The 26,213-nt window shown below is 38.9% G+C and overlaps 1 protein-coding gene across 5 annotated transcripts in view; it reads right to left on the bottom strand.

The window, feature by feature from the left end:
• Positions 1–26,213, bottom strand: part of DENND5A (DENN domain containing 5A) — a 98,481-nt gene that overhangs the window by 22,711 nt on the left and 49,557 nt on the right. For 3 of the 5 annotated variants that reach the window (XM_021685297.2, XM_044919852.1, XM_044919853.1), the window contains 7 exons: positions 24,681–24,868; positions 15,228–15,545; positions 13,740–13,955; positions 13,005–13,239; positions 5,369–5,519; positions 4,593–4,686; positions 2,213–2,344 (listed from right to left, as the gene is read on the bottom strand). In XM_021685297.2, coding sequence (XP_021540972.1) covers positions 2,213–2,344; positions 4,593–4,686; positions 5,369–5,519; positions 13,005–13,239; positions 13,740–13,955; positions 15,228–15,545; positions 24,681–24,868 — 1,334 coding nt within the window. The remainder of the gene's footprint in view (positions 1–2,212; positions 2,345–4,592; positions 4,687–5,368; positions 5,520–13,004; positions 13,240–13,739; positions 13,956–15,227; positions 15,546–24,680; positions 24,869–26,213) is intronic. The other 2 variants (XM_044919854.1, XM_044919855.1) reach the window with 1 other exon arrangement.

Below are 26,213 nucleotides of genomic sequence, written 5' to 3'. Positions count from 1 at the left end.
TAATGCTACTATAAACACAGAGGTATACATATCTTTTTGAATTAGTGTTTTTGTATTCTTTGAGTAAATACCCAGTAGTACAATTGCTGGAACATAGGGTTGTCCTATTTTTAATTTTTTGAGGAACCCGCATACTATTTTCCACAGTGGCTGCACCAGTTTGCATTCTTACCAACAGTGCATAAGGGGTCCTTTTTCTCAACCATCCTTGTCAACACTTGTTGTTTCTTGTGTTTTTGATTTTAGCTATTCCGACAGGTATGAGGTGATATCTCACTGTGGTTTTGATTTGCATTTCATTGATGATGACCATCTTTTCATGTGTCTGTTGGCCAGCTGTATGTCTTCTTTGGAGAAATGTCTGTTCATGTCTTCTGCCCATTTTTAATTGGATTATTTGTTTTACTGGTGTTGAGTTGTGTAAGTTCTTTATATATTTTGGACACTAACCCTATATCAGATACGTCATTTGAAAATATCTTCTCCCATTCAGTAGGTTGCCTTTTTTTAGTTTTGTTAATTATTTCTTTTGCTGTGCAGAAGCTTTTTATTTTGATGTAGTCCCAATAGTTTATCAAGAGACGTATCGAGAAAGATGTTGCTATGGCCGGTGTCAGAGAAATTACTGCCTGTGCTCTCTTCTAGGATTTTTATGGTTTCAGGTCTCACATTTAGATCCTTAATCAACTTTGAGTTTATTTTTGTGTATGGTGTAAGAAAGTGGTCTAGTTTCATTCTTTTGCGTGTAGCTGTCCAGTTTTCCCAACACCATTTGTTGAAACTGTCTTTTTCCCATTGCATATTCCTGCCTCCTTTGCCAATAATTGACCAAATAGGGCGCCTGGGTGGCTCAGTCGTTAAGCGTCTGCCTTCGGCTCAGGTCATGATCCCAGGGTCCTGGGATCGAGCCCCGCATCAGGCTCCCTGCTCCGCGGGAAGCCTGCTTCTCCCTCTCCCACTCCCCCTGCTTGTGTTCCTGCTCTCGCTATCTCTCTCTCTGTCAAATAAATAAATAAAATCTTTTAAAAAATAAATAAATAAAAATAATTGACCAAATAATCTTGGGTTTATTTCTGGACTCTATTCTGTTCCACTGATCTAAGTGTCTATTTTTAAACATAGCACCTATTAACAATAGATTATTGTGCACTTTAAAATATGTTAAGAGAATAGATCTCATGTTAAGTATACTTACCACAAAAACAAACAAAACCCACAAAATAACATAAGGAAATTTTTGGAAGTGACAGATCTGTGTAGTGATAGATTGATTATGGTGACAGTATCATGGGTGTATGCATATGTCCAACTTGTCAAAATGTGTACATTAAAATAATGTGTGTAGGGGGCGCCTGGGTGGCTCAGTCGTTAAGCGTCTGCCTTTGGCTCAGGTCACGGTCTCAGGGTCCTGGGATCGGGCCCCGCATCGGGCTCCCTGCTCGGCGGGAAGTCTGCTTCTCCTTCTCCCACTCCCCCTGTTTGTGTTCCCTCTCTCGCTGTCTCTCGCTCTCTCAAATAAATAAATGAAATCTTTAAAAATAAATAAATAAATAAATAAATAAAAATATGTGTGTAGGGACACCTGGATGGCTCAGTTGGTTAAGCTACCCACTCTTGATCTCAGCTCAGGTCTTGATCTCAGGGTCATGAGTAGGTGTGGAGTCTACTTAAAAAAAAAATGTGTAATTTTTTGTATATCAAGTATACCTCAATAAAGCTTAAAAACATTACTGTCTGCAGAATTGAAAAAACATCCCAACAATAAGCTTAAACTGAACAACACACTTTGGCCTGGCACATAATTGGCACCCAGTAAATTCTTGTGTCTAGATAATGATATTACTGCTATCAAATTAAAACAGAGAGGCAAAAACATTTTCATGTGTGTAAGATTAATGTGTTGAAGACAATTCAACTACAAGGATTTCATGTAAGTAATGTAAGATGTCTAAAATTGAAAACTACATCCATCTCTCAGTTTTAAAAAATACATATTAAATTAATATCAAGCAAAGTGTGCCTGCTCTCCAGTAATGGTATATTTATTTAAAACAAATACACCTAATTCCAAGTTAACAGGATCTTAAAATCAGTACTATCCCATTATATTAACAATATTTTTAAAGCCAAGGAAGAGCGGTCAGAGCCCAGATGTGGTCTCCCCTTGGCTGCCAAGGAAAAGAGCACACGTTCACGAGCAACCATAGCTCACCTTGTTGCGGCATTCCTTGAGCAGGCCCTCTACAAACTTCCAGTTGGTTTGAGCAATCACTGATGGGGAGAGGTTGGACAGTTTGGGTTGGCGGATGGTACTGCCCATATTCCTGGCTTCCTGGATGTACTTCTACAGCAAACAGAAAAATCAAAGGCTCTTTGGATCCATGCACACAAACCACAGTGACCAGTACTAATGAGAGCCTGAAGAGGGCACTACTATCACCCCACATTTTCTTACTGCCTCTTTCTTACGCTTACCGTTGGAGGTGGAAAGCTTAAAATGCAATTCTTGCAGCAAAAAGAAAAACTAAGACAATATGATAAGTTTTCTCTGATGTAAGGCATTTCATGAGTACCGTAATTACCTTTGCTTTAATGATAGGAGAGGTAAAGAGCACATGGCTAACGCATAGCTAACACATGGCTGCAGCATGTATAGCCCAGTGTACAAACCCACTCAAATTTCAAAGGACTAATGAGAAACTCATTTTCTCCACCATGCTGCAAGGAGTTTAACTCTTCCGCCCATATCAAAAATATCTACCCTTACTATCATGAAGTATAGCCTTGCTAAATTAGGGCCTGGAAAATAAGAGTGCACATTCAAAACAACAACTGCATCTTCTGTTTTTCTACAATGTGCTGGTGATTCTCCATATGCTATTTGTTTTAACACAGAGCTCATATCAATTCAGTGAACTGCGCACTGACATCCTATCAGCAGCGCAAGTTCGCAACCAATATTTTTACCCTAGACTTTCCAGTAGTACAATTCTGTCCATTCTATCTTCTGGTCCTCAATCTGCCCCTCCTACCAACCCCCAAGGTTAGGCTTCAATTCCTTCACCTGGACTACTGCTACCTGCCTCCTAGTTTGTTACCTACCTCCTCTCCTGTACCTCTTTATTCCAAAGTATTCTGTCCACAGCCTCCATTACACAACAACTACCAAGCGTTTGATCCTCCATTTCTTCTACTTGAATGCTCTTATTTGTCTCTCTCACAATCCCATCATCCTTTGAGGCTTAAAGAGATGATGGCTCCCTCGGTCTTATTTGAATACTACGCCAGGTAGAACTGAGCTCTGATCATCAGAGATCAAACACTGATTTGCCTCTCATATGGCCCTTTCCAAAGACTGTTCTACTAAAGTTATTTGTGTACCTGACTTTGTTCCCTTAATAAACTGGTATTCCCTGAGGACAAGCCTACTTCCCCTATCATCTTTTTATTTCAGAGTGCTTACTACAGTGATTTGACCAAAAAAACATGCTCAATAAACACTACTAAAAAAAGTAATATGGAGGTGAGGTGGAAGACCCAGGGGACACTTCTAAAATAACACCAATACCCCAAATCCCTTATGCCACCTTCATAAAAAGTCTAAGCACAATCATATTCTTTAAATCAGCAGTTAAAAATTCATAACCATACCCTGCAATTCTAATTTATTCCTTTAAAAAACAGCAAAGACAAAATGGTATTTGTTTTCCCATTCACTTAGGTGCCAGACACATTTGAAAACAATATGCTTTAACAGGTTTTAAATGTATAAAATGTAAATTGCAAGGTCTTTTCTCAAAGAGAAGTTCCTGAAATGGGACTCTGAAGGTGAAGCTCCATTTTCACAACTTCTCTGCAACTAAGTAAGGCAGGGTCTCCATCCTGAGGTTTAGAACTAGAAACTTCACTGGGAACAAGTTACAGTAGAGCTAAGAAACTCAGCTGGTAAACTCAGGAGGTCAATTCAGGAATCCCTAATCCCCAGGCACCTGATGATAACATTCCTCTCTTTTGTACCTCTAAGAAAAAAAGTCAAGATTACCCGATTTAAATTAAGATACATAAAAAATAGAAGAAAAGCTCCCTACTCCCCAGTGATTCACAGTATTAACTCAAGTCCAGCTTTTCTTCCTTCTCACTCTAACAGAATTAACTTCTTTACTACCATACTACACACACAAAAAGCCTCACAAATTTTAAAAGTATTCTCCCAAATTTCAGACTCTTATCTTCTGAGGTTCCTATCACACTCCCCAGAGATCATACATGACTGAGTACTGAAAGGACAGTGAAAGGCTCTCTTCTTAAGCAAGACATCATTCCTGATGGGGCTACAAACAGGGTGTGGCTCAGGGAGAGGATCTACATGGTTAATAGCCAGCTGTCACTTGCAGAACATCGTACATTCTGGATATGTCATAACCAAGGCCCAGTATCAGGTATTAAGAACTAACCCTAGTATTAACCCTTCTTTATGGGGAGAGGTCATTGCTAAGACATTTGAATTAGATCAGAGGCCAAGGAAATGGGAAAGAGAAGGAGAGTATAAAATAGTCATAGTGTCACTGTTTGTCACTCTTAAGGTGTCTTACCTCTCTCTGGTCATTATCTAAACGCAGGTGTTCTGTGTGCTGCTTCTGCCGATCTTTCCGCCTCCACTGGGCAGGGGCATTCCTTTTTGTCCACCTGACAGAATCCAAGCAGGCAAATTATGAACATCGCACTAAAAAAGTAAAGTCAAGTTACTGACAGGAGAGAACCTGGACATCTAGGGAACAACACTGGGCATAGAAAAACCACCAAAAAGTCACCAGAGATAGCTCAGAGACCTTGAAGAAAAGGAGCTTAGACCTCAGTGACTAGGCAAGAGAAACCTGGGAACATAGACATAGCTCTCTTAAAACATGTACAAAAACACTTCATATGCAGACCCAAAACTATACTCATTCAACTTTGTCTGGGCTTTGATACACTCATCTCCAAAAGTAATTAAAAAAGAGCAACCCTACTAAAGTAATTACTTTCAGTTCAGACTCCAATTATTTCAATTACCACTTACTGAAGATACAATGCTAGCTAGGTATGGTATGGAATTTAGCTGAGAGATGACTGCAACCTATCTGCAGCCTGGCTTTCTGCAGCTTCTGGGCATGTGGAGCTACCCCAATTTGCAGAGTAGAGACAGGAATTAATTATACTTTGTCACCGTATTCTTGTTCAAACAAGTGAACAACCTGACAGTCTGGGTCTTTTCCATATTTGCTTTACAAAATTCCAGGAGTCTTCTATCAGCTCAGGCCCAGATACTGGATAGCCCTCACCACCTTGGTTAGGGAGCTGGATCAGGGAATCCCTGGGGTTGACTCACTTGTTGCTGGCTGGCCCAGTGGAAAGTACATCAGACTGCAACTTAGGGAAAAAGCCTGGCTCATACTTCCCTTGTCCAATCTTCATGTCAAGTAAATGGGGGTGAATCGCAGTATGGTCAATTTTTGCCAGACGCAGTTCAATTGCTTTCTCTGGATGAGAACAACAAAAATAAGTCAAATATTTTTTTAAAATATACCATATTTTAGGCCATAAAGTAAGTCTCAATTCATTTAAGATCATTTGAATCATACAAAATATGTCCTCTGACCACAATAATCAATAATAACATCTTAAAACTAAGTAACACACTTCTATATAAAACTCATGGGTCAAAAAGAAATCAAAAGAGAAAGTTTTCTGAAACTGAATAAAGATGAAAACACAAAATATCAGCATATGTCATTAAAATATTACTCGAAAGGAGATTTACAGCACTAAATACCTATTTTAGAAAAGGAAGGTCTCAAACTAATGACCTCAGCTTCCACCTTAAGAAACCAGAAAAAGACAAGGAAATTAAATCCAGAGCAAATACAAGAAAGGAAAAAATAAAGGCCAGAATAAAATAAGTGAAACAGCAAACAGAGAAAATTAAAAATCCAAACAGTGGTTCTTCCAGAAGATCAGTAAAACTAATAAAAAAAAGTCCGGTCAGGATAAAAAGTAAAAGACACAAATGAACATTATCAGGAATGAGGTGACATTGCTACAGATTCTACGGATATTAATAAAGGAATATTCAAATAATTTAATGTCAACAAATTTAACAATAGGTTAGATGGAGAAATTCCTTGAAAAACACAAACTGCAAAAGCTCATTTAAGAAGAAACAGATATGAATAACCTTGTATCTATTTTAAAAATTGAATCTGTAGTTTTTTTTTTATTTTATTTTTTTAGTAGGCTCCACACCCAGTGTGGCGCTTGAACGCACAACCTTGAGATTAAGAGTCACTTGCTCTACTGACTGAGCCAGCCACAGATCCCCGAATCTGTAATTCAAAACCTTCCCACAAAAAACTCCAGGCCCAGATGGCTTCACTGATGAATTCTGCCAAACATCCAAAGAAGAAATAGTATCAGTTACACAAGCTCTCAAGGAAACTGAAGAGGAAAGAATACTTGCCAACTTATTCTTTGAAGCTAGCATTATCCTGATACCAAATCAGACCAAAATATTACCAAAAAAAACTATGAACCAATATCCCTCATGAACATAGATGCAAAAATCCTAAACAAAATTTTTGTAAATCTAATCCAATAATATACAAAAAGGATAATACATCATGACCAAATACAGCTTATTTCAGGAATTCAAGTTGATTTACACATTCAAAAATCAATCAATGTCATCATTCACCAAATTAAAAAACTAAATCTAATAACCGTATAATTACCTCAACAGATGCAGAAAAAGCATCTGACAAAATACAACATCCACTTCTGATAAAAATTCTCAACAAACTAGTAACAGAAACAAATATCCATCTAATAAAAGATATTCACTGAGGGGCACCTGGGTGGCTCAGTCAGTCAAGCATCCAACTCTTGATTTCAGTTCAGGTCATGAACTCAGGGTAGCGAGATTGAGCCCCATGTTGGGTTCCGTGCTCAGTGGGGAGTCTGCTCGAGATTCTCTCTCTCCCTCTCCCTCTGCCCCTTCCCCTCCACATGCTTGCTTGCTTTCTCTCTCAAAATAAATAAATAAATCTTAAAAAAAAAAAGATATCCATTGAAAAACCTACAGCTAACATCATACTTAATGGTAAATGCTTTCCCCTAAAATCAGGAATAAGACAACAATGTCCACTATCACCACGTCTATTTGACACTGTAGTAAAGGTTCTAGCCAGTGCAATATGGTTAAGATAAAGAAAAGACATCTGGATTGAAAAGGAAAAAGTAAAACTATCACTATTTGCAGGTAATATGATTATGTAGAAAAATCTGCTAGAATGAACAAAAAACTACTAGAAATAATATAGTACGGCTGTAGGGCACATATCAATATACAGAACTCGTATTTCTAAATATTAGCCATGAACAATCAGAAATTAAAATACCAAAAAATATGACATACTTAAAAGATAAATCTGACAAAAGATAGGCAAAACTTGCACAGTGAAAACTATATAACAGTGCTGAGAGAAACTAAAGAAGACCTAAATGACCTAAATGAATGGAGAGATATGCCATGTCCACGGATCAGAAAACTCAATAACGTTAAGGTGTCAAATCTCCCTAAATTATCTATAGATTCAAGGCAATTTCAATCAAAATCTCAGAAGATTATTTGTGAAAACTGGTAAGCTGATCCTATATATATATGAAATACAAAGAGCCCAGAATAGTCAAAGCAACTTTGAAAAAGAAGAATAGAGTCGGAGGACTAACATTACCTGACTTCAAGATTTCATATAAAGCTACAGTAATCCAGACAATGTGGTACTGATATAAATGGAGACTAAAAGATTAATGAAACAGAACAGAGAATCCAGAAATAGACCCACATGTATATAGATCACGGATATTTTGACAAAGGTTAGAAGGCAATTTACTGGAGAAAGGATAGTCCTTGCTGGCTAACGGAACATAATTTAAAAAAAAAAAAAAAGGATATTCTTTTCAACATGTGATGCTGGAACAAGTGGATATCCACATGGAAAAAATGACCTTGGATCCTTAGCTTACACTATCTATAAAAATTAACTTGAAATGGATCATAGGCCCAAATATAAAGCCTGAAAACATAAAACTTCTAGAAAGAGATAGAAAAAAAAATCTGTGACCTTGGTTAAGCAAAAATTTCTTACATATAATATCAAAAGTATAATCCATTTTCTCCCTAAGGATTTTATTTTTAAGTAATCTCTACACCCAACATGGGGCTCAAACTCACAACCCTGAGATCAAGAATCTCATGTTCTACCAACTGAGCCAGCCAGGCACCCCATTTTTTTTAAAGATTTGATCCATTTTTTAAAAAACTGATAATTCAGTCCTCTTCAAAATTTAAAATGTTGTTCTTAAAAAAACCACTGTTAAGGGGCGCCTGGGTGGCTCAGTTGGTTGAGCGACTGCCTTCGGCTCAGGTCATGATCCTGGAGTCCCGGGATCGAGTCCCGCATCGGGCTCCCTGCTCGGCAGGGAGTCTGCTTCTCCCTCTGACCCTCCCCCCTCTCATGTGCTCTCTCTCATTCTCTCTCTCTCAAATAAATAAATAAAAATCTTTAAAAAAAAAAAAAATAAAAAAAAAAAAAAAACCACTGTTAAGAGAACAAAAAGACAAGCCACAGAGTAGGGTCAATATATGTAAATCATATATCTGATAAAGGACTTGTATCCAGAATATAAAAACAACTTTCAAAACTCAAAAAACAAACAAACAAAAAAACCCCAAAAAGGTGGGGGGGGAGACACTTCACCAGAAAAGATGAAATGAATGAATGGCAAATAAGCAGACGGAAAAATGTTCAACATCATTTGTCATCAGGAACACCCAAATCAAAACCACAATGAGGTATTACTACAAACCCAGTAGAATGGCTAAAATGGAAAAGACTGACCATACTCAATGTTGGCAACAATGTAGAGTAACTATAACTGTCATACACTACTAGTGGGAATATAAAATGTACAACCAACCACTTTGAAAGACAATTTGTCAGTTTCTTTAAAAAAGTCAACATACAAATATCACATGATCCAGTCATTCCACTCCTAGGTATTTATGCAAGGGAAAGGAAAACATGTAAACAAATGTTCATAGCCCAAATGCCTACCAACTGGTAAATAAACAAACTTCAGTAATAGCCATACAATGGAATACTACTCAGCAATAAAGGGAATATGAATGAATGAACCTCAAAATAATTATGCAGAGTAAAAGAAGCCAAACTAAAAAACAACAACAACAAAAACATACTGTGTGATTCCATTTATATAAACTTCTAGAAAATGAAAACTCTATAGTAGCAGAAATCATAGCACTGGTTGCCTCAGGATTTGGGGAGAGAATGGGGAGGGGACAGGTTGGAGGTATTACAAAAGGCCATGAGAAAACTTTTGAGGGTGATGGGTGTATTTGCTTGTTCTTGATATAAATTTAAACATATATCAAAATTTTAAGTATGTGCAGTTTTCTTATAGGTCAATTATACTTCAGAAAAAAATTTTAAAGATTTTATTTATTTACTTATGAGAGAGAGAGAGTGCACAAGCAGGGAGAGCGGCAGGCAATGAGAGAAGCAGGCTCCCCGCTGAGCAGGGAGCCTGCTGAACTTAATCCCAGGACCCCAGGATCATGACCTGAGCAGAAGGCAGACGCTTAACCGACTGAGTCACCCAGCTGTGCCCAGAAAAATATTTTCTTAATATTTTATGTATTTATTTGAGAGAGAGAGAGCACAAGCTGAGGGGAAGGTTAGAGGGAGAGGGAGAAGGAAAAGCAGACTCCCTGATGAGTGGGGAGCCCAGCTTGGGGCTCGATCCCAGGATCCCGAGATCACGACCTGAGCCGAAGTCAAACACTCAACCAACTGAGCCACCCAGGCACCCCTAAACTTCAAAAATTTTAAAGAATAGGGCGCCTGGGTGGCTCAGTTGGTTAAGTGACTGCCTTCGGCTCAGGTCATGATCCTGGAGTCCCTGGATCGAGTCCCGCATCGGGCTCCCTGCTCGGCAGGGAGTCTGCTTCTCCCTCTGACCCTCCTCCCTCTCATGCTCTTTGTATCTCATTCTCTCTGTCTCAAATAAATAAATAAAATCTTTAAAAAAAAAAAAATTTTAAAGAATAAGGCAGGTCCCCACCTGTGAGCACAGTGAGCCCTGAAGGGTTCATAACCTGGACCAATCTGTGGGAGCCTGCCTACAGGTTGGGAGGAGGAACAGGCTCATGTGCACTTTGTTTCTCACACCTCCAGCCCTCATATTTGTAGCACCTCTAGATTGGTGTGAGTCATGAGCCAAGCCGGCCAATTAAAAAAAAAAAAAAAATTAAAGAGTATGAACAAAAAAAGCTGGTAACCCTCTTGGTATTTCCTAGAGTCATATAAAAACATCTCAGCCTTTGGGTCTTGATGTTATCCTAGGTCAAGTCACCTTCTCATTTTGGGCCTCCCTCACTTCTTCCCGCCCTTACTCTCATTCAACAGAACTTATTCAGTGTCTAAAATGTGCCAGGTGCTATTCTAGGCCCTGCAGATACAATGGTGAATCAAAGGAACATCTTTATCTATAAAATTAGTGGGTTAGAACAATTGATTGCCATCAAGATCCCTTTTAAATGTAGCATTTTAAAAGATCTCCAAAAAGATCCTTTTAGCTAACTGAACATAATAATAAAAAATTTAAAAATAAAAATTTTAAGAAAAAAAAATCCTTTCAGTTAATGTTTTTACCATTTTCCAATCAGATTGCTTCAAGAAGTTGAGGTGTGAGATGTGAGATGGAGTGAGGTGACTGAACTAGTCCTCCAGGCTAGGGATCTGAGACCAGTGGCAAGAACCCTGCTCTCGCATATTTGGAGTACATCTCTCTAGGGCATACCTAAAATATTGCCATTATTCCTAAGAGCAGAGCACAGAGTTGCCGAAGGGTCTGTGACACCCATTTTTCTGACATGAGTCATACAAATGAGGGTTAGGTGACCCTCCTTCCATATCCTAAACCCCACATTCTAACAAGCCCATAAGAACATGTGCTCTGGCCACAACTGAGACCAGAGTAATTTAAATCCATATGCTGCAGTGCTTGGTGTTCAACAAATGGATTACAGATGGGCTGAGAATTGATTGCCTAGACCCTTGCGGCAGATGGGCAAGGCCTCAAGTGACTAGAGCTTCTCATTTTATAGCCTCTAACTATACGCAAACTCCTCCCTTTATTTCAGTGAATCATATACAAATATTATCATTTTCAAGTGTAACACAACATGAAAAGATTGGGAAGTCCTGATTTAAACTGATGGCTTGGGAGACGTTTCTCTAAATTGACACTCTTTAAAAAAAATCTCCATCAAACTTCCCAGGACCAAAATCTTAGGCAGGGTTCAGGAATACAAAGCCTGATGTGTTCCAGGAGGCAGGCATGACTATGTTAGAGTAATCCACTTGCATAGGCAACATGTCCTCATGTCATCTTAATGAAAAGCCTGGAACAAGAGTTGAAAGGTAAAGAGAGAAGGCTAGAGAACATAAGTTTGACAAAGAAAGGACTGTCCAAATTGTCACCAGTTTTGGGGCGCCTGGGTGGCTCAGTCAGTTAAGCATCCGACTCTTGATTTCAGCTCCGGTCAGGATCTCAGAGTCGTGAGACTGAGTCCCACATCAGGTTCCATGCTCAGTGCAGAGTCTGCTTGTGATTCTTTCCCCCTCCCACTCCCTACCCCCTCTGCTCTTCCTCACACTCGTGTGCATGCACTCGCGCACTCATTCTCTCTCTCAAATAAAATCTAAAAAAAATTTTTTTAAATTGTCACCAGTTTCATCTTCAAAACCTAGAAAAATGCCTGGCACGTTCATTCACCCAGTAAATATCTGTTGAACACTTACTGTATGTTGAGCATGTAACAGGTATTATACAATTTGGTAAATGAATGAACAAAATATACAAAAGGCTCCAACAAGGACATTGAACAACCCACAAGGAAGTGAACATACTACTTAACGTGACACCTCAAATGAGACTATTCTCTAGCTAAGCTGATCTAGATAGGGCCTCTGTGAACAAAAAGGTCTTTTCAATCACGCACGTAGCAAACAACTTTTAACATCTATATGTGTTAGGCCAATACTAGCAGATTAGGGGCAGGAAAATGAGTAAATAGTCTCTGCTCTTAAATTTTCCCCTAATAATAACAGCTCAAACTAATAGAGATTATAGAGAAGAGGCAAGAACAAAGCACCACAGGAGCACAGAGGGGGAATCCACGGACTCAGCCTGAGGTCCTCAGAGGAAAAGACATTTCACCTAAGTTTTTGTGGCAAATACTGTCAAGTGCCTAATCATAACTCATTCACCCCTTCTTTCTTGCTAATAGGGCCCTGATACTGTTCAGGGTAACATTACAGCCAGTTCAATACTCACTTTCAAAGCCTCCCTTGCACTTAAGGGTGGTCATATAACATGGTCATGGCCTATGAGACAACAGAAGTTATTGGGAATTTCTGGGAAAGCTTTAGTTTTCTGATACAAGAGGGAAAATACCACTGGTATCAACCTTCCCCTTTAATGTGAACATAAAAAGCCTCTTGTAACCATGAGGCAACAAGTATGAATATAAAAGTCAATATGTTAAGGATAACTGAGTGAAAAGATAGAATTTCAGTTCTTAATTACACTGCTGAGCAACTGAGCCAACACCAAAACCACTAATTCCGCATTTCTTACTAATTTGAGAAAAATAACCCCCATCCGTCTAACCCAAAGCTGATTAAATTCTCTATTACTTATAGCAGGATCCACTCCTAACTGACACAGTGTGAAAGGAGAAGAAGTTTGCCAGGCAAAAAAAGGGGGAGGCTATGGGAGTAATTTACACAAAAGCAGAAACAGGGAGAGAAGCTGGCATGTTTAGGCACAGGGACACCTTAGTGACAAAATCCAAGGCAAGGACAGCACCAAGAAGGCCTCACCTGCTTCATCCACAGTGGTGCACTTCTGGTACATGGATGTGCGGAGAGTAGGTGTCCGAACATTCAACAGCCTGATTTTGTCTACTCGGGAATCAAATACCCGGAGCACAGGGTCTTTATCATCATCGTCATGACACATGATTTTGTTGTCAATGAAAGAAGCAAACATCTGGGTCTCTAGGAACCTTGAGAGGAAGGGCAGATATGGCTCAGGCTGGTCTGACAGAAAAGATGCCTGGTGGGACCAAAAGGAAACACAGTCATTGACAGGGAAGAGCGAAGCAGGTGTATCAGCCTTAACCAGCAAAGGCAACACACCCAAGGGATCCAGTAGGTTAATTTTTCTCTGAAGTTTCCCAGGTCTTTACGAAAAGCAAACAGCAAAATCTCTTCATTGTTTTGTTTTTTTTTAACACTCATATAATTTCAAACATCCTGAAACTTTGACACACTAGCCCAAACTTACTCAGGTAACCTACTGTGGCAACCGATCTTCCCAGAATCCTGATGCTCAACCTGCATGTGCACCTTAGCCTAAGAGAGCTCTCAGACTCAAGGTAAATCACCTGATGGTAATAACCCGGACTCTGTTCTAAAGCAAGATATTTCATCAACATCACAAGGATTATGAACTTGTTTCCAGCATACAATGCAAGAAAACTCATCTTCAGTTAAATATCCAAGAGGGTCTGGCATGTTCTCATTCCTCACCACCTCTCCAGCAGGATTACTCACTTTATCAAAGTTTTGCATCTGCTCCCTGTTGGTAAACCAGGACTCCTTATCCTGGCTGGGCTGAATGACAAACACTTCATAGTCTGCAAACATCTGAGTGAAACGATTTGCAAAAACTTCGCGGATCTGAATGTTTAGCTGGTAAATCCTGAGTTCTTCCTCATCACACTGAACCTTCAGATCCTTATTGCTGCTGGGGTCTTCACGCACTTCCAGCTACAAAAAAAGAAAAAACAGCTGAATATATAACCTTTTTCTTTCTTTTTTTTTTTTAAAGATTTTATTTATTTATTTGACAGAGACAGACACAGCGTATAACCTTTTTCTTTATCCCAAAAAAATGCAACTCATCTGTCCCCCACCTCCTCCTACCTTCCCCGCACCTTCCCCCAACAGTGGTCATTACTTCGCAGAAAATGGAGAAAAGAAACAAAAGAAAAAAAATGAAAGGAATTTTGACACACACAAGAGAAAAATGAGGGTGTTGGCACTTGCAGGTACCCAGGAAATGATAGTAGAAATAAGATCATTATGGGCAGAGATTCAGCAATAGAGGAAAAGCTGCCACTTATCTCAAGGGTCAGGGAAAGGAGGAAATCTGGAAAGTCAATGAGAAAATGATAATGCAAAGCAACAAAGTCAGATTCTGGCTCTCCCTTCATCTCTTTGATTTTCTCCCCCACATCACTGATCTTATCTATCTCCCTAAGAATTTCTCCTTACTGTGTCTGTTTTAACCTCTCTAAATATTCCTCTGCTCCTCTTTAGCCATGATTTTTAAAAAATATCTGCTTTCTTAACTAAATAGAATAGGAAAATGAAATGTTTCACACTTTACTAAAAAAAAACAGCCCAACAAAATGATTACATTGGCCCATTCTGCTTATATGTAATTTACAAAAATAACAGTGAGAATGGGGGAGTGTGAAGAAATGGGTAAAAAAACTACAGAAAGCTGATAGTCTTATCAAAGTCGGGAGATGGAAAGCTAACTTCAGCCTGGAAAGCGCATAGGACTAGCATTCAGGAGGACCAGGATCTAGCCTCTGCTCAGTCACATACTAGACATTTAATCTTGGGCTCTCTTAGCCTTGGTTTCTTGAGCTATAAAACAGTGTTAACAATACCTGCTCTGCATGCTGTAGGTTGCCGTGAAACTCACAGGGCAATGGATTTGGAAGAGGTCTGAATACAAAAATTACCACTGTCCTCCCTCCAAGTCACTCTGCTATAGTGTTCACAAAGAATGACAGCAAGCTCTCCTTGATGCTCAGGTGAGAAGCTATCCAAATTTAGATTTAAATAGCATTTCCTAAGATAATGTTTGCCAGAGCTGAATCCAGAGTCTCCCATCCAAGAGCCTTCTTCCAAGGCTCACAAATAAGCCTTGCCCTGGACTAGGTGCTTTCTTATCTCACACTATAATTTCACCAGGACAGCCCCCTCGTACAGACCAAACCTGTCAAAAATTCATATACAGCATCTTACCTTTTCCAGGCTCACCCCAGTCCTCTTGACCAAGGCCTGCAGCCGGGCAATAGTTTCATTCTCCTTGAGGAGCTCATAGGAATGCAAAGGGGAGCCTGCGATGTTCCCATTCCTCTTGTCAGAGACAAGCTCAGAGGCCCGGAGCCTCTTCAGCTTGGAGGCACTCTCGCTGCAATGAAGGTTCCCTTCAGGGGGAATGCCAAATGCCATGAGAATCTCAGAGACTTCCTGGACAAACTCCAACTTGTTGGGAAACTGAGGCAGGTCCTCTGGCAGCTCAATGAAGTGGTTGTCAATGTCCACAAAGCAGAGGTTAGCCTGGCAACCAAAACAGGATGAGTGTGAACAACTCCAGAGCATTGAGAGCATTAGGAAGGAAGAAGGTTTAGAAAGGATAATGAACAAGAGAGAGAAGAGGAAATATCTGAAATTGGCATGTATGAGATACAATATAAAGAAATGGGGCTCAGAAAGGAAATTGACCTAAGTTCCAATCTTCCCCTGCCACTTTCTCGGGAAAGTTACTTAACCTTTCTGATTCAGTGTCCTCAGTTATAAAATGGAAATAAAGAGATAAAAACAGTTATCTTAGAGAGTGTTAAGGATTCTGTGACACAGATATTGAGCACCTAGCACAAAAGTCACACATATAGTAAATGCTCATAAAATGTTTGTTGAATTCCTGAATTCTTACAGCAGTAAAGAGAACACCAGGAGTGAGTCAGAAAGTCTAGGTTCCAGGTCTGACTCCAGCACGGTATCTCCCTATATGACCCTGAGCATACCATTATCCCTTTTGAGCCTTAGTTTTAATTTGTTAAGATTTGGTGGCTGGTCTTAATTATTTCTGTGCTTTGTTCTGGCTTTGAGGTTGCTTCTGAAAGGATGTACAGAGACAGCACTGTCATACACTGCTGGTGAGGCAGGTAGTGTTGATTAACAAAGAAAAACTTGGCAATATCTATCTACTCTTATTTTACAGACAAAAACTGTTACAGAGAGGTCAAGTAACTTGTTCAAAGTCACACAGCTAGTAAGTAGAACTGGGATTTGAACTGAGCTAGCCTGACTTTAGACATACGCTCAAGCTCTTAACCCTCTGCGCTCCTCTCCTTACAGGTCCCTACACATTTCTTGTTCAATTTAATTTAAATATTTTATAACTCCTGTCCCTATTGGTATTTCCTTATAGCTATAAATTAGAAAAGGCTTTTAAAAAAAATATTTCTCTTATAACCATGAGCCTGTCTAGCCAAGACAACTATCATTTCCTTCACTGCAGCGCATTATTATATGCTTAAGAGTGTTTCTGTTTCAAGATGAAACCAGAGAGGGAGACAAACTGTAAGAGACTCTTAATCTTAGGAAACAAATTGAGGGTTGCTGGAGGGGAGGGGGGTGGGGGGATGGGTAACTGGGTGATGGACATTGGGGAGGGTATGTGTTGTAATGAGTACTGGGTTATTATGTAAGACTGATGAATCACAGACCTGAATCCCTGAAACAAATAATACATTATATGTTAATTAAAAAAAAAAACAGTTTGAGAACCACTGATCTAAAAAAAGGGATCTGATATTTGCTGAATGAATTAAACATAATACAGAAATAAAAAAAAAGAGCGTTTCTGTTTTATGTCCTTTAACAGATGAATGGATAAAGATACACACACAAACACACACACAAATACACACAATGGAATGTTACTCAGCCATCAAAAAGAATGAAATCTTGCCATTTGCAACGACATGGATGGAACTAGAGGGCATCATGCTAAGTGAAATAAGTCAGTCAGAGAAAGACAAATACTGTGATTTCACTCATATGTGGAATTTAAGAAACAAAACAGATGAACATAGGGGAAGGGAAGGAAAAGAAAAAGAAAATAAGATGAAAACAGAGAGGGAGACCACAAAAGACTCTTAACTCTAGGAAACAGTTGCTGGAGGGGAGGTGGATAGGGGGATGGGGTAACTGGGTGATGGGCATTAAGGAGGGCACTTGATGGCATGAGCACTGGGTGTTACATGCAACTGATGAATCACTAAATTCTACCTCTGAAACTTAAAAAAAAAAAAGTGTTTCTGTTTTGTTCATATAACAGAAATGATAATGTTACCTATGCCATAAATTTGAGGATTATGAGACAATAAATGTTCAGGCCCATAGTATATAACAAATGCTAATTAACATTATTATTACTGTGGAAGAGAAAAACTTCAATGAATGGATATCATATATAACAATAATATTAGATAGGAAAATTTCACACTGAAAAGATGCTAATAATCACCCTACTTATTTGTAAATTTAATGTAAATTTTTTTCAAAATTCCAGAAAGATTTTTTTTTTTGAAGGGAGTGTCTGATGAATTAATTCCGAATCTTGCCTGAAAGAATAAAATAGCCAAAAAATTTTTGAGAAAACACTTGCCTTACTGGATTCTAATATAAACATAAAATAATAATCTGTTGGAAAAGAAGAGTCTTGAAGAGACCCATGTATGTGGATGGATCATTCAATAAATGTTTTCGGGACAAACGGCTATACATTTAGAAATGTTAAAATAGAATACCATAAATAAATGAGATAGATTGAAGATTTAAATATAAAAAATAAAGCCACTCTATTTTCTTAAAAAGAGTATCTTTTAGCGATAGATACTGAATATATTTGATTGACATTAACACTGCTGTGTGAGGTTTGTTTAAAAATAATCCAGTAGAATGAGTGAGGAGAGGGAGGTCAATACAGAAAGAAGAGTAGCCATGAGTTGATGATTATCACAGAATGATGGATGCTAGTCTCTTTACTCCTATATGTAATTCATATTTTCCATAACAAAAAGTTTAAAAAGTTAAATAAACCCACAAAGTATTAACACAACTGTAAAAGATCACTGCTCTATGTTAAGGTAGAGTTGGGCTTTCTAAAACTTTATACAAGGCTAAAAACCATAAAGGTAAACACTGCCATAAAAAAATTAAAAGATAAACAATCTAGGAAACAGTATTTGCCATACACAACACAAGGTTAATAGCCAAAGAAAGCACTGAAACAAAAATAATCCACCCAACTGAAAAGTGGGAACTCGTTACGGAAGGCAAACACAGAAGAACTTTCAGTTAATTAACTTCAAATATATGAAAAGATGGGGGGGGGTGCTTGGGTGGCTCACTCAGTTAAGCTGCTGACTCTTGATTTCAGCTCAGGTCATGATCTCAGCGTCCTGGGATAGAGCCCTGCATCAGGCTCCATGCTCAGGGGGAGTCTGCTTGAGGATTCGCTCTCTCCCTCTCCCTCTGCTCCTCCCCCAACTCACACACACTCTCTCTTGTGCTCTCAAATAAAGCTTTAAATGTGTGTGTATATACATATACACACACACACACAGATAAAGTTGTTCAATTTTGCTAATAATCCAAGAAATACAGACAAAATATTTTTTACCTACCGGGTTGGCAAAGATCTACAAGATTTATAAAGTCCAATGCTGGCCAAATTACTAGAAAACAAGTATCTCATACACTGTTCTTAGGAATATAAAATGAAAACTTTCTGGGGACAATCTTAAAGACATTTTCTTCCTGGGCAAGCCAAAAACTAGAACATTACCAATACTTTACCTATACACTCCTCCCCCATCCCATCCTCCAACCTACACATTCCCATCCCCAGGTAACCACGATCCAGAATTCTCTATTTATTACCTTTTTGCCCTTTGTTTTACAATTTATCACATGTATATGCCTTTAAGTGTTTGTTTTTTAAATTCATGAAAGAATTGCCATTCCTTAAGTGGTGTTGTGGTACTGCTATTTTTCTTCACTCAATATGAGGTTCCTAAGATTCAGCCATTTTCTTATATGTAGCTATATGATACCCATTTTCATTCTTGTATAATATTCTGCTGTGTGGATGTAGCACAATTTATTTATTAATTTTCCCATTAAAGGGCATTTAAGCTCTTTCTTCTTTATTGCTTTTACATTTTTACCTGTTTTCTTGGACACATGTGCAAGACCTTCTCTTGGCTATATCCTAGGAGTGCAACTGCTGTGTTGTAAGCTATGCAAACATTCAACCTTGTAAGATAATGCGTACCTGTGTCCAAAGTGGTTATAAAAATTTACATTTTTATCAGCAATCTACTGATTAAAATCCTACCACAACTTGGTATCATCAGATTTCTTAAGTTTGCCACTGAAATAGGTGCATTTAATTTATACTTGTCTGGTTGCTAGTGAAAAAAATGTGCAATTTTTGTGCAATACTTGCTCATGTCTTTAGCCCATTTTTCTACTGGGCTGCTTATCATCTTACTGGTTTGTACAAGTTCTTTACAATCTCCTGATGCTAATTCTTTGTAGGTTATATGTGTCACATATCTTTTAGTTTTTATCATTTTCCATTTAAGATGTCTTTCTCTTAATTTAAAAAATCAAATTTATACTCTGGTTTCTCTTCAGACCACATAAATTTTTTGCCTTTTACTAAAAAATCAAATTTATCAATCTTTTATTTTAGGGATAGTGCTTTCTGTATCTTGTTTATAAAGTCCCTACTCAGAGGTCAGAAATGTACTTATTATCTTTAGAAGATTTAAACTTTTGCTCTTGATGTTTATAACTTCTTAATCCATCTCAAGTTGATTTTGTTATAGTGGAAGGTAGGGATCCTTTTACTTTTTTCCCTTTTAGACAAATAATTTTTCCAGCTCCATTATTAAACAGTCCCTCCTTTGGGATAGTACCTCTATTGTATATCAAAGTGCTGATCCACTGATCCTTCTATTTTTACCTGTACCAATAAATAAGTCTTGTAATCTAAAAGAAGAGGTGGGAGGATGACATAAGTCTAGCTAAATATAACTATTCCACAAACTCTCAATCTATTAAAATTGCATGTTTTAACATGTCCACGCATGCATTCATTCAATAAACACTTGCTGGGTGCATAAACTAGTCCATCTACCAATCCACAATAAAAAAAGAGAACTTTCCCATATCTAAGATAAAAAGATTAGAAGAAAAATAGTTTTAAAATTCACTACTTTCTGAATCCAAAGGGGCACATGTACCCCAATGCTTATAGCAGCAATGTCCACAATAGCCAAACTATGGAAAAAGCCCAAATGTCCATCGACAGATGACTGGATAAAGAAGATGTGGTATATATACACAATTGAATACTACTCAGCCATCAAAAAAAAAAAAAGAAATCTTGCCATTTGCAACGACGTGGATGGAACTAGAGCGGAAGGGAGAAGAGAGGGAAGAAAAAAAACAAGACGACAAAATCAGAGAGGGAGATCAACCATAAGAGACTCTTAATCATAGGAAACAAAGTGAGGGTTGCTGGAGGGGAGGATGCTGGGGGGATGGGGTAACTGGGTGCTGGACATTAAGGAGGGCACACAATGTAATGAGCACTGGGTATTATATAAGACTGATGAATCATTTAACCTCCTGCCTTGTTGGGCGAGGCCATGGGAAGACTTAGCTGCTCTGGGGTAGTAACCACATGGATCCCCCAAATCCCACAAAGTCTTCCAAATCTTTTCCTGCAAGAGGTCACAATGCTCCTTCCCAGCCCTGAGTTCCTAATACCAAATCACAGCCAGCTTCACCCCTAGTCTATCTCCATGTTATTCACTGAAGGGGAGCTCAACACATATGTTACTGGGAAAAGCTACTGAAGGAGTATTTTGAGAAAGGAAAAAAAACAGTAGGAAAGAAAGAAGGACCCAAGATAGAAAGAAGTAACACCCTCTTCTTTACTCTAATATCCTCTGCCTGTTTCCCCTGACATAGCTGTGGACAAACTGCCTCCTTCCTGGACTGAAACCCAAAAGAGACGCACAGGACAAAGAATGCCTCACAAAGGCAGCTCAGCACTTTCCCTTGCTCAGGGACAACTGAGCTCATGTGTTTGTATAAAAAGGAACAAAGGGCTTTTTCACAGATTTCTGATGCCCCAAGATGGGGTGGCAACTGATGAATTTGGGATCTAAGAAATGTACAATCTTCACCCCTCTAGAAAGAGTCCTTTTTTTTTTTTTTTTTTTTAAGATTTTATTTATTTGGGGCGCCTGGGTGGCTCAGTCGTTAAGCGTCTGCCTTCGGCTCAGGTCCTGATCCCAGGGTCCTGGGATCGAGCCCCGCATCGGGCTCCCTGCTCCGCGGGAAGCCTGCTTCTCCCTCTCCCACTCCCCCTGCTTGTGTTCCCTCTCTCGCTGTATCTCTCTCTGTCAAATAAACAAAATCTTTAAAAAAAAAAAAAAGATTTTATTTATTTATTTGACACAGAGAGAGCACAAGCAGGGGCAGCAACAGAGGGAGAGGGAGAAGCAGACTCCCCGCTAAGCAGGGAGCCCTATGCGGGACTCGATCCCAGGATCCTGGGATCATGACCTGAGCCGAAGGCAGACGCTTAATGACTGAGCCACCCAGGTGCCCCCTAGAGAAAGTCCCTTTTATAAATCAAGCTTGCCCCACCACCCTAATGATGCACCCTTGCAGAGGCCCAGGTGATTTTCCCCAGTTCTGCCTCAAACTTCTTTCTAGCTGCATAAAGATACCACAGGATGTCCATCAAAATGTTAAAAGTAGTTTATCTCTGGGTGGTAAAATCTGAAGTCATTTTTTCTTTATTTTTATGCTTTTGTGCACTTTTAGAATTTTTTACTAGAAACATGTATCACTTAGGGGGCGCCTGGTTGGCTTGACTGGTACAGCATGTGACTCTTCATCTCGGGATTGTAAGTTTGAGTCCCACGTTGGGTGTAGAGATTACTTAAAAATAAAATCTTAAAAAAAATATATATATATATATGTGTGTATGTGTATATATATATATATACACATACACACATATATATATATAATTTGTGACACATCCCAAAGTTGTCTTTCAGAGATATTATTAGTCTTCACTCATTATGCACACCTTTCAGGGCCCTTTACTCCTTGAGAAAGTTCTCCCCAGTCTATAGTTCCCCGGAGGGACTACACAGGCTCAGGTATTCTACAGGTTATCTGCTAAAAATCAAGGTAAATATCCAGCTATGAAACAACCTGCACAAATATGTGACCTTCAAAGGGACAGTCTGGATGAAGTGGGACTCTGAAACCCGAGAATTGCTTATTAAGTATGCACAGGTATTCCTCAGTTCCACTGTCTCCTCTCCTTCCCAGACCACAGGGAGACGCAAAGGATGTAGCAATGATGGAGACTACCGCAAAAGCAGAGACCCCAATACCCAGAACAGAGTGAACTTCTGGGTTTCTCAAACAACCCTTGGTTTCTCAAACAGTCCCACTGAGTCCCCCATTAAGAAAACTGCTGGTCTCCTAGCAGCCTCTTCATACACCCACCAACATGAGGCACCCAAAGAACGATGCTGAGGGATCCTACAGGGAACAGAACTTGCCCCAAATATACAGCAAGCTGATGCTAAATATGAAAATAAAACTGAGAAAACTGGCTTCTTGCCTAGTGACCTACATATTACACTGGTATGTAGCATGCCTCTTTAGCTCTCTACCTCAACCATTTTTTGCTGTTATTCTTATTCTGACTTTATGAAATGATAGATTTATTCTGAAGGTGTGTCAATTTAAATATGCATGTTTCCATTCTCCAAACTTTGATATGTACTCTTCATATACATTTATCAGTAAAACAAATATATATAAAAACCCAATACCCCAACTCAATAATTTTCTCCATCATTTAGATCTTTTCTTCCTTAATTAATCTTGTCCCACTCCAAACAACACAAAGCTCTATAAAATCAAAGCAGCAAAGGAGGTGGAAAGGGAAGAAGCTACAAGGAGGACATTTTGCTTCTAAAACCAAAGGAGAAAGGAAAAGTAGAAATGCATCTGACTATAATGTAAATATTACAGGTGTGATCTATCAGGGTTTCATCAAGGACGCTGCCCAGACATGCCCAACAACATGAGTGAGGCTCAGATCCAATTCCATGGGACCGTGCTCTTCTTTGGAGGTTTCCTTACTAATATTACTTAGTTATGCAAAAACCTCCCTCCATAAACATTTGGAGGAGGGAGGAAACAGAGCCATGTAACACCAGTGTATGTATACTCCAAAATCTTGTTCCCAGGCCTTTCTAATGACTAAGAAATTCAGAATATGAAAACCTTTCTTCCAAATGGTTTCATACCAGCCACAAAATGACATAAAAAGGTAGACCAGTTCTTTGGGTAATTCTAGAAAAATAAAACAATCTTATTTTAATCATGCTTTAAATCTGCTTTAGAATAAAGCAGGAAATAAACAAATACATATTTTTAATTAATTCTTTTGGTATCTGAAACAATAGGAGAAAGAAGCAGGCCATCCTCACAGCAAGAGAGGAAAAGCATTCTCTCAAGGTCTTATCTTGAACAAGGGAAGTTTTCAAAGCTGGCTCAGCATCACAAGAATCACTATGATCATGGGCGCCTGGGTGGCTCAGTCGTTAAGCGTCTGCCTTCGGCTCAGGTCATGATCCTAGGGTCCTGGGATTGAGCCCCGCATCGGGCTCCCTGCTCAGCAGGAAGCCTGCTTCTCCCTCTCCCACTCCTCCTGCTTGTGTTCCTGCTCTCACTATCTCTGCCTCTGTCAAATAAATAAATAAAATCTTTAAAAACATAAAAATAAATAAAATAAATTCAGTAGTCCCTGTGGGTAAGCCTGAGGTTTAATACCTACATATCACACTTAAAAAAAAAAAAAAAAGAATCATTATGATCAGGTCAACTTTTGCAGATAAACTTGGCCTATAAGAGAAACCTACTGATTTACTGGTCTGAGTAATGAAATAATTATGGAATTATGTTATGTGGGATTTCCTTAAAATAATAGGGGGTAGGAGGTATAAAAGTAAAATACAATTTAACATGTATGATAACTGTTGAAGCTGGGTGCTGAGAACACAGGAATTCATTATGCTACTCTTTTATGTATATTTTTTACAGAATGAAAAGATTTTCTTTTCTTTTTTTTTTTTTTTTAAGTAGGCTCCATGCCCAGCACAGAGCCCAACACAAGGCTTGAACTCAGGACCCTGAGATCAAGACCTGAGCTGAGATCAACAGTCAGAGGCCTAACCAACAGAGCCACCCAAGTGTCCCTAAAAAAGATTTCCTAATAAATGTCTTGAGAAGTACATAAAATATTTGAAAACCTGCGTATGGAAAAGGCAATTCATGATAGTATAAACACAGAGATTACAATGAATGTAATGTCACGATAATAAAGATGACAAATGACATAAACTAAGCTAAATGTTCATTGTTTTTACATTTTTTCATGGAAAGTTATTTGTGTTCCTCAAAATAAAATAAGCTTTGTGACACCACCCTGGGCTCATCCCAAAGCCATTCTCTCTCCAATACTAGAATGGGGTCAGGGGCACCAGCACCCAAGCTCCACATTCCTCTCACCTCCTGAGGCAGCTCCAGCTTTGACCGGTCATCCAGGCCATTGGAATGCAAGCCCATCAGGTATGGGACAGGAGCATCTAAGAAATGTAGGAGAGAAGCCGGGAGAATAGGAACATAGACATGCTGCCACTGGAAAGGAAACATGAGAGCTGTAATTGTCTCCGCCACAGTCATCAGTCTCTGGTAATCTAGGTTAAAAAACAAAACACAACACATACAAACCAGTCAAAAACAAAGTACTTGCTTGCCAAATAGTAAGTTAAAACTTTCAGTACAATTTCACATTTAGAAAGGATCAGGATAAACTTCAGCAAGGGTATGCTCAGAGTGTGATTCCTTTGTGGGTATCAGAAAGACAACCCTGAGACCTCAGTGGACCACAAGCTGAAATACACCCACACATACAGGTTCCTGCTAATAATAAAATTTAATATGGAAATATAGTAGAAATCCTAAATGGCACCTTGCTCCAAATACTAAACCAGAATGTTAAGTAGATTCTCTTAAGTAGAAAAGGGTTGGGGAACTGCAACAACAACAGAAGCAACAGTGGCCTGGGTCTTCATTCAGCATGGAAGCTCTTTTACCACCCAGATCTGTCTGCATTCTATAAGGAACTAACATGAGCTCTGCCTTCAAGATCAAGACCAAAGAACCACAAAGCATGCAGAAGCTGGTTTTCCACACTAGCCAAATCTGCCCTCCACCTGGAACTTTTCCTGAATGGCAACAGCACAAATGTGTTATTTTAATACTTCAGTAAAAAGCTTCCCGAGAGGGGCACCTGGGTGGCTCAGTCGGTTAAGCGACTGCCTTCAGCTCGGGTCATGATCCTGGGGTCCTGGGATCGAGTCCCACTTCGGGTTCCCTGCTGAGCAGGGATCCTGCTTCTCCCTCTGCCGCTGCCCCCCACCTGCTTCTGCACTCTCTCTCTCTGTCTCAGATAAATAAATAAATAAGATTCTTAAGCATTATTTTAAAAAAAAAAAAAAAAGCTTCCCGAGAATGTGAAAGACTCAGAAGATTGACTTTCATGCCTCAAAATTCTTATTTTAGGTCAGAGATCTTAGTTTGGAAGGGAAGGCTTTGTGTTCAATAGCTTTCCTTTAGAACACAATTTCTAGACCCATTTTATAAAAGAAAAAAAGTAATAAATACATTGGCAAAGCCAATAAAATGGACTGGTTAAAATTTTAAAAATTAGTATTCACAAATGGTATAACGGTTTCAGACATTTAAAGACAAAACAGGCACATAAATTTTAAAATCATGTGAGTAATATCCTCTGGAACGGCTGATTTCAAATGAGCTTTCATAAGGGTTAAAGTGTTTTCACATACTAAAAATCCACCCCATCATTTAAACAAATAATAGCTTGGTTCATAAAGGAGTTATAAGTAACAAAAAGCTTTCCCCAAAATGAGGAAGGCTGAGTAAAAAATGAGCAACAGCTGATATGTATCAACTAGGTAGAAGTTTAACAAAGTAGCCCATATTTGCTCACTAATCACGCTTTGAAAATTGCCTATCACC

Source organism: Neomonachus schauinslandi, chromosome 11 (assembly GCF_002201575.2).
Source record: "Neomonachus schauinslandi chromosome 11, ASM220157v2, whole genome shotgun sequence".
NCBI classification, from domain to species: domain Eukaryota; kingdom Metazoa; phylum Chordata; class Mammalia; order Carnivora; family Phocidae; genus Neomonachus; species Neomonachus schauinslandi.
This window is presented reverse-complemented; position numbering and strand designations above follow the sequence as displayed.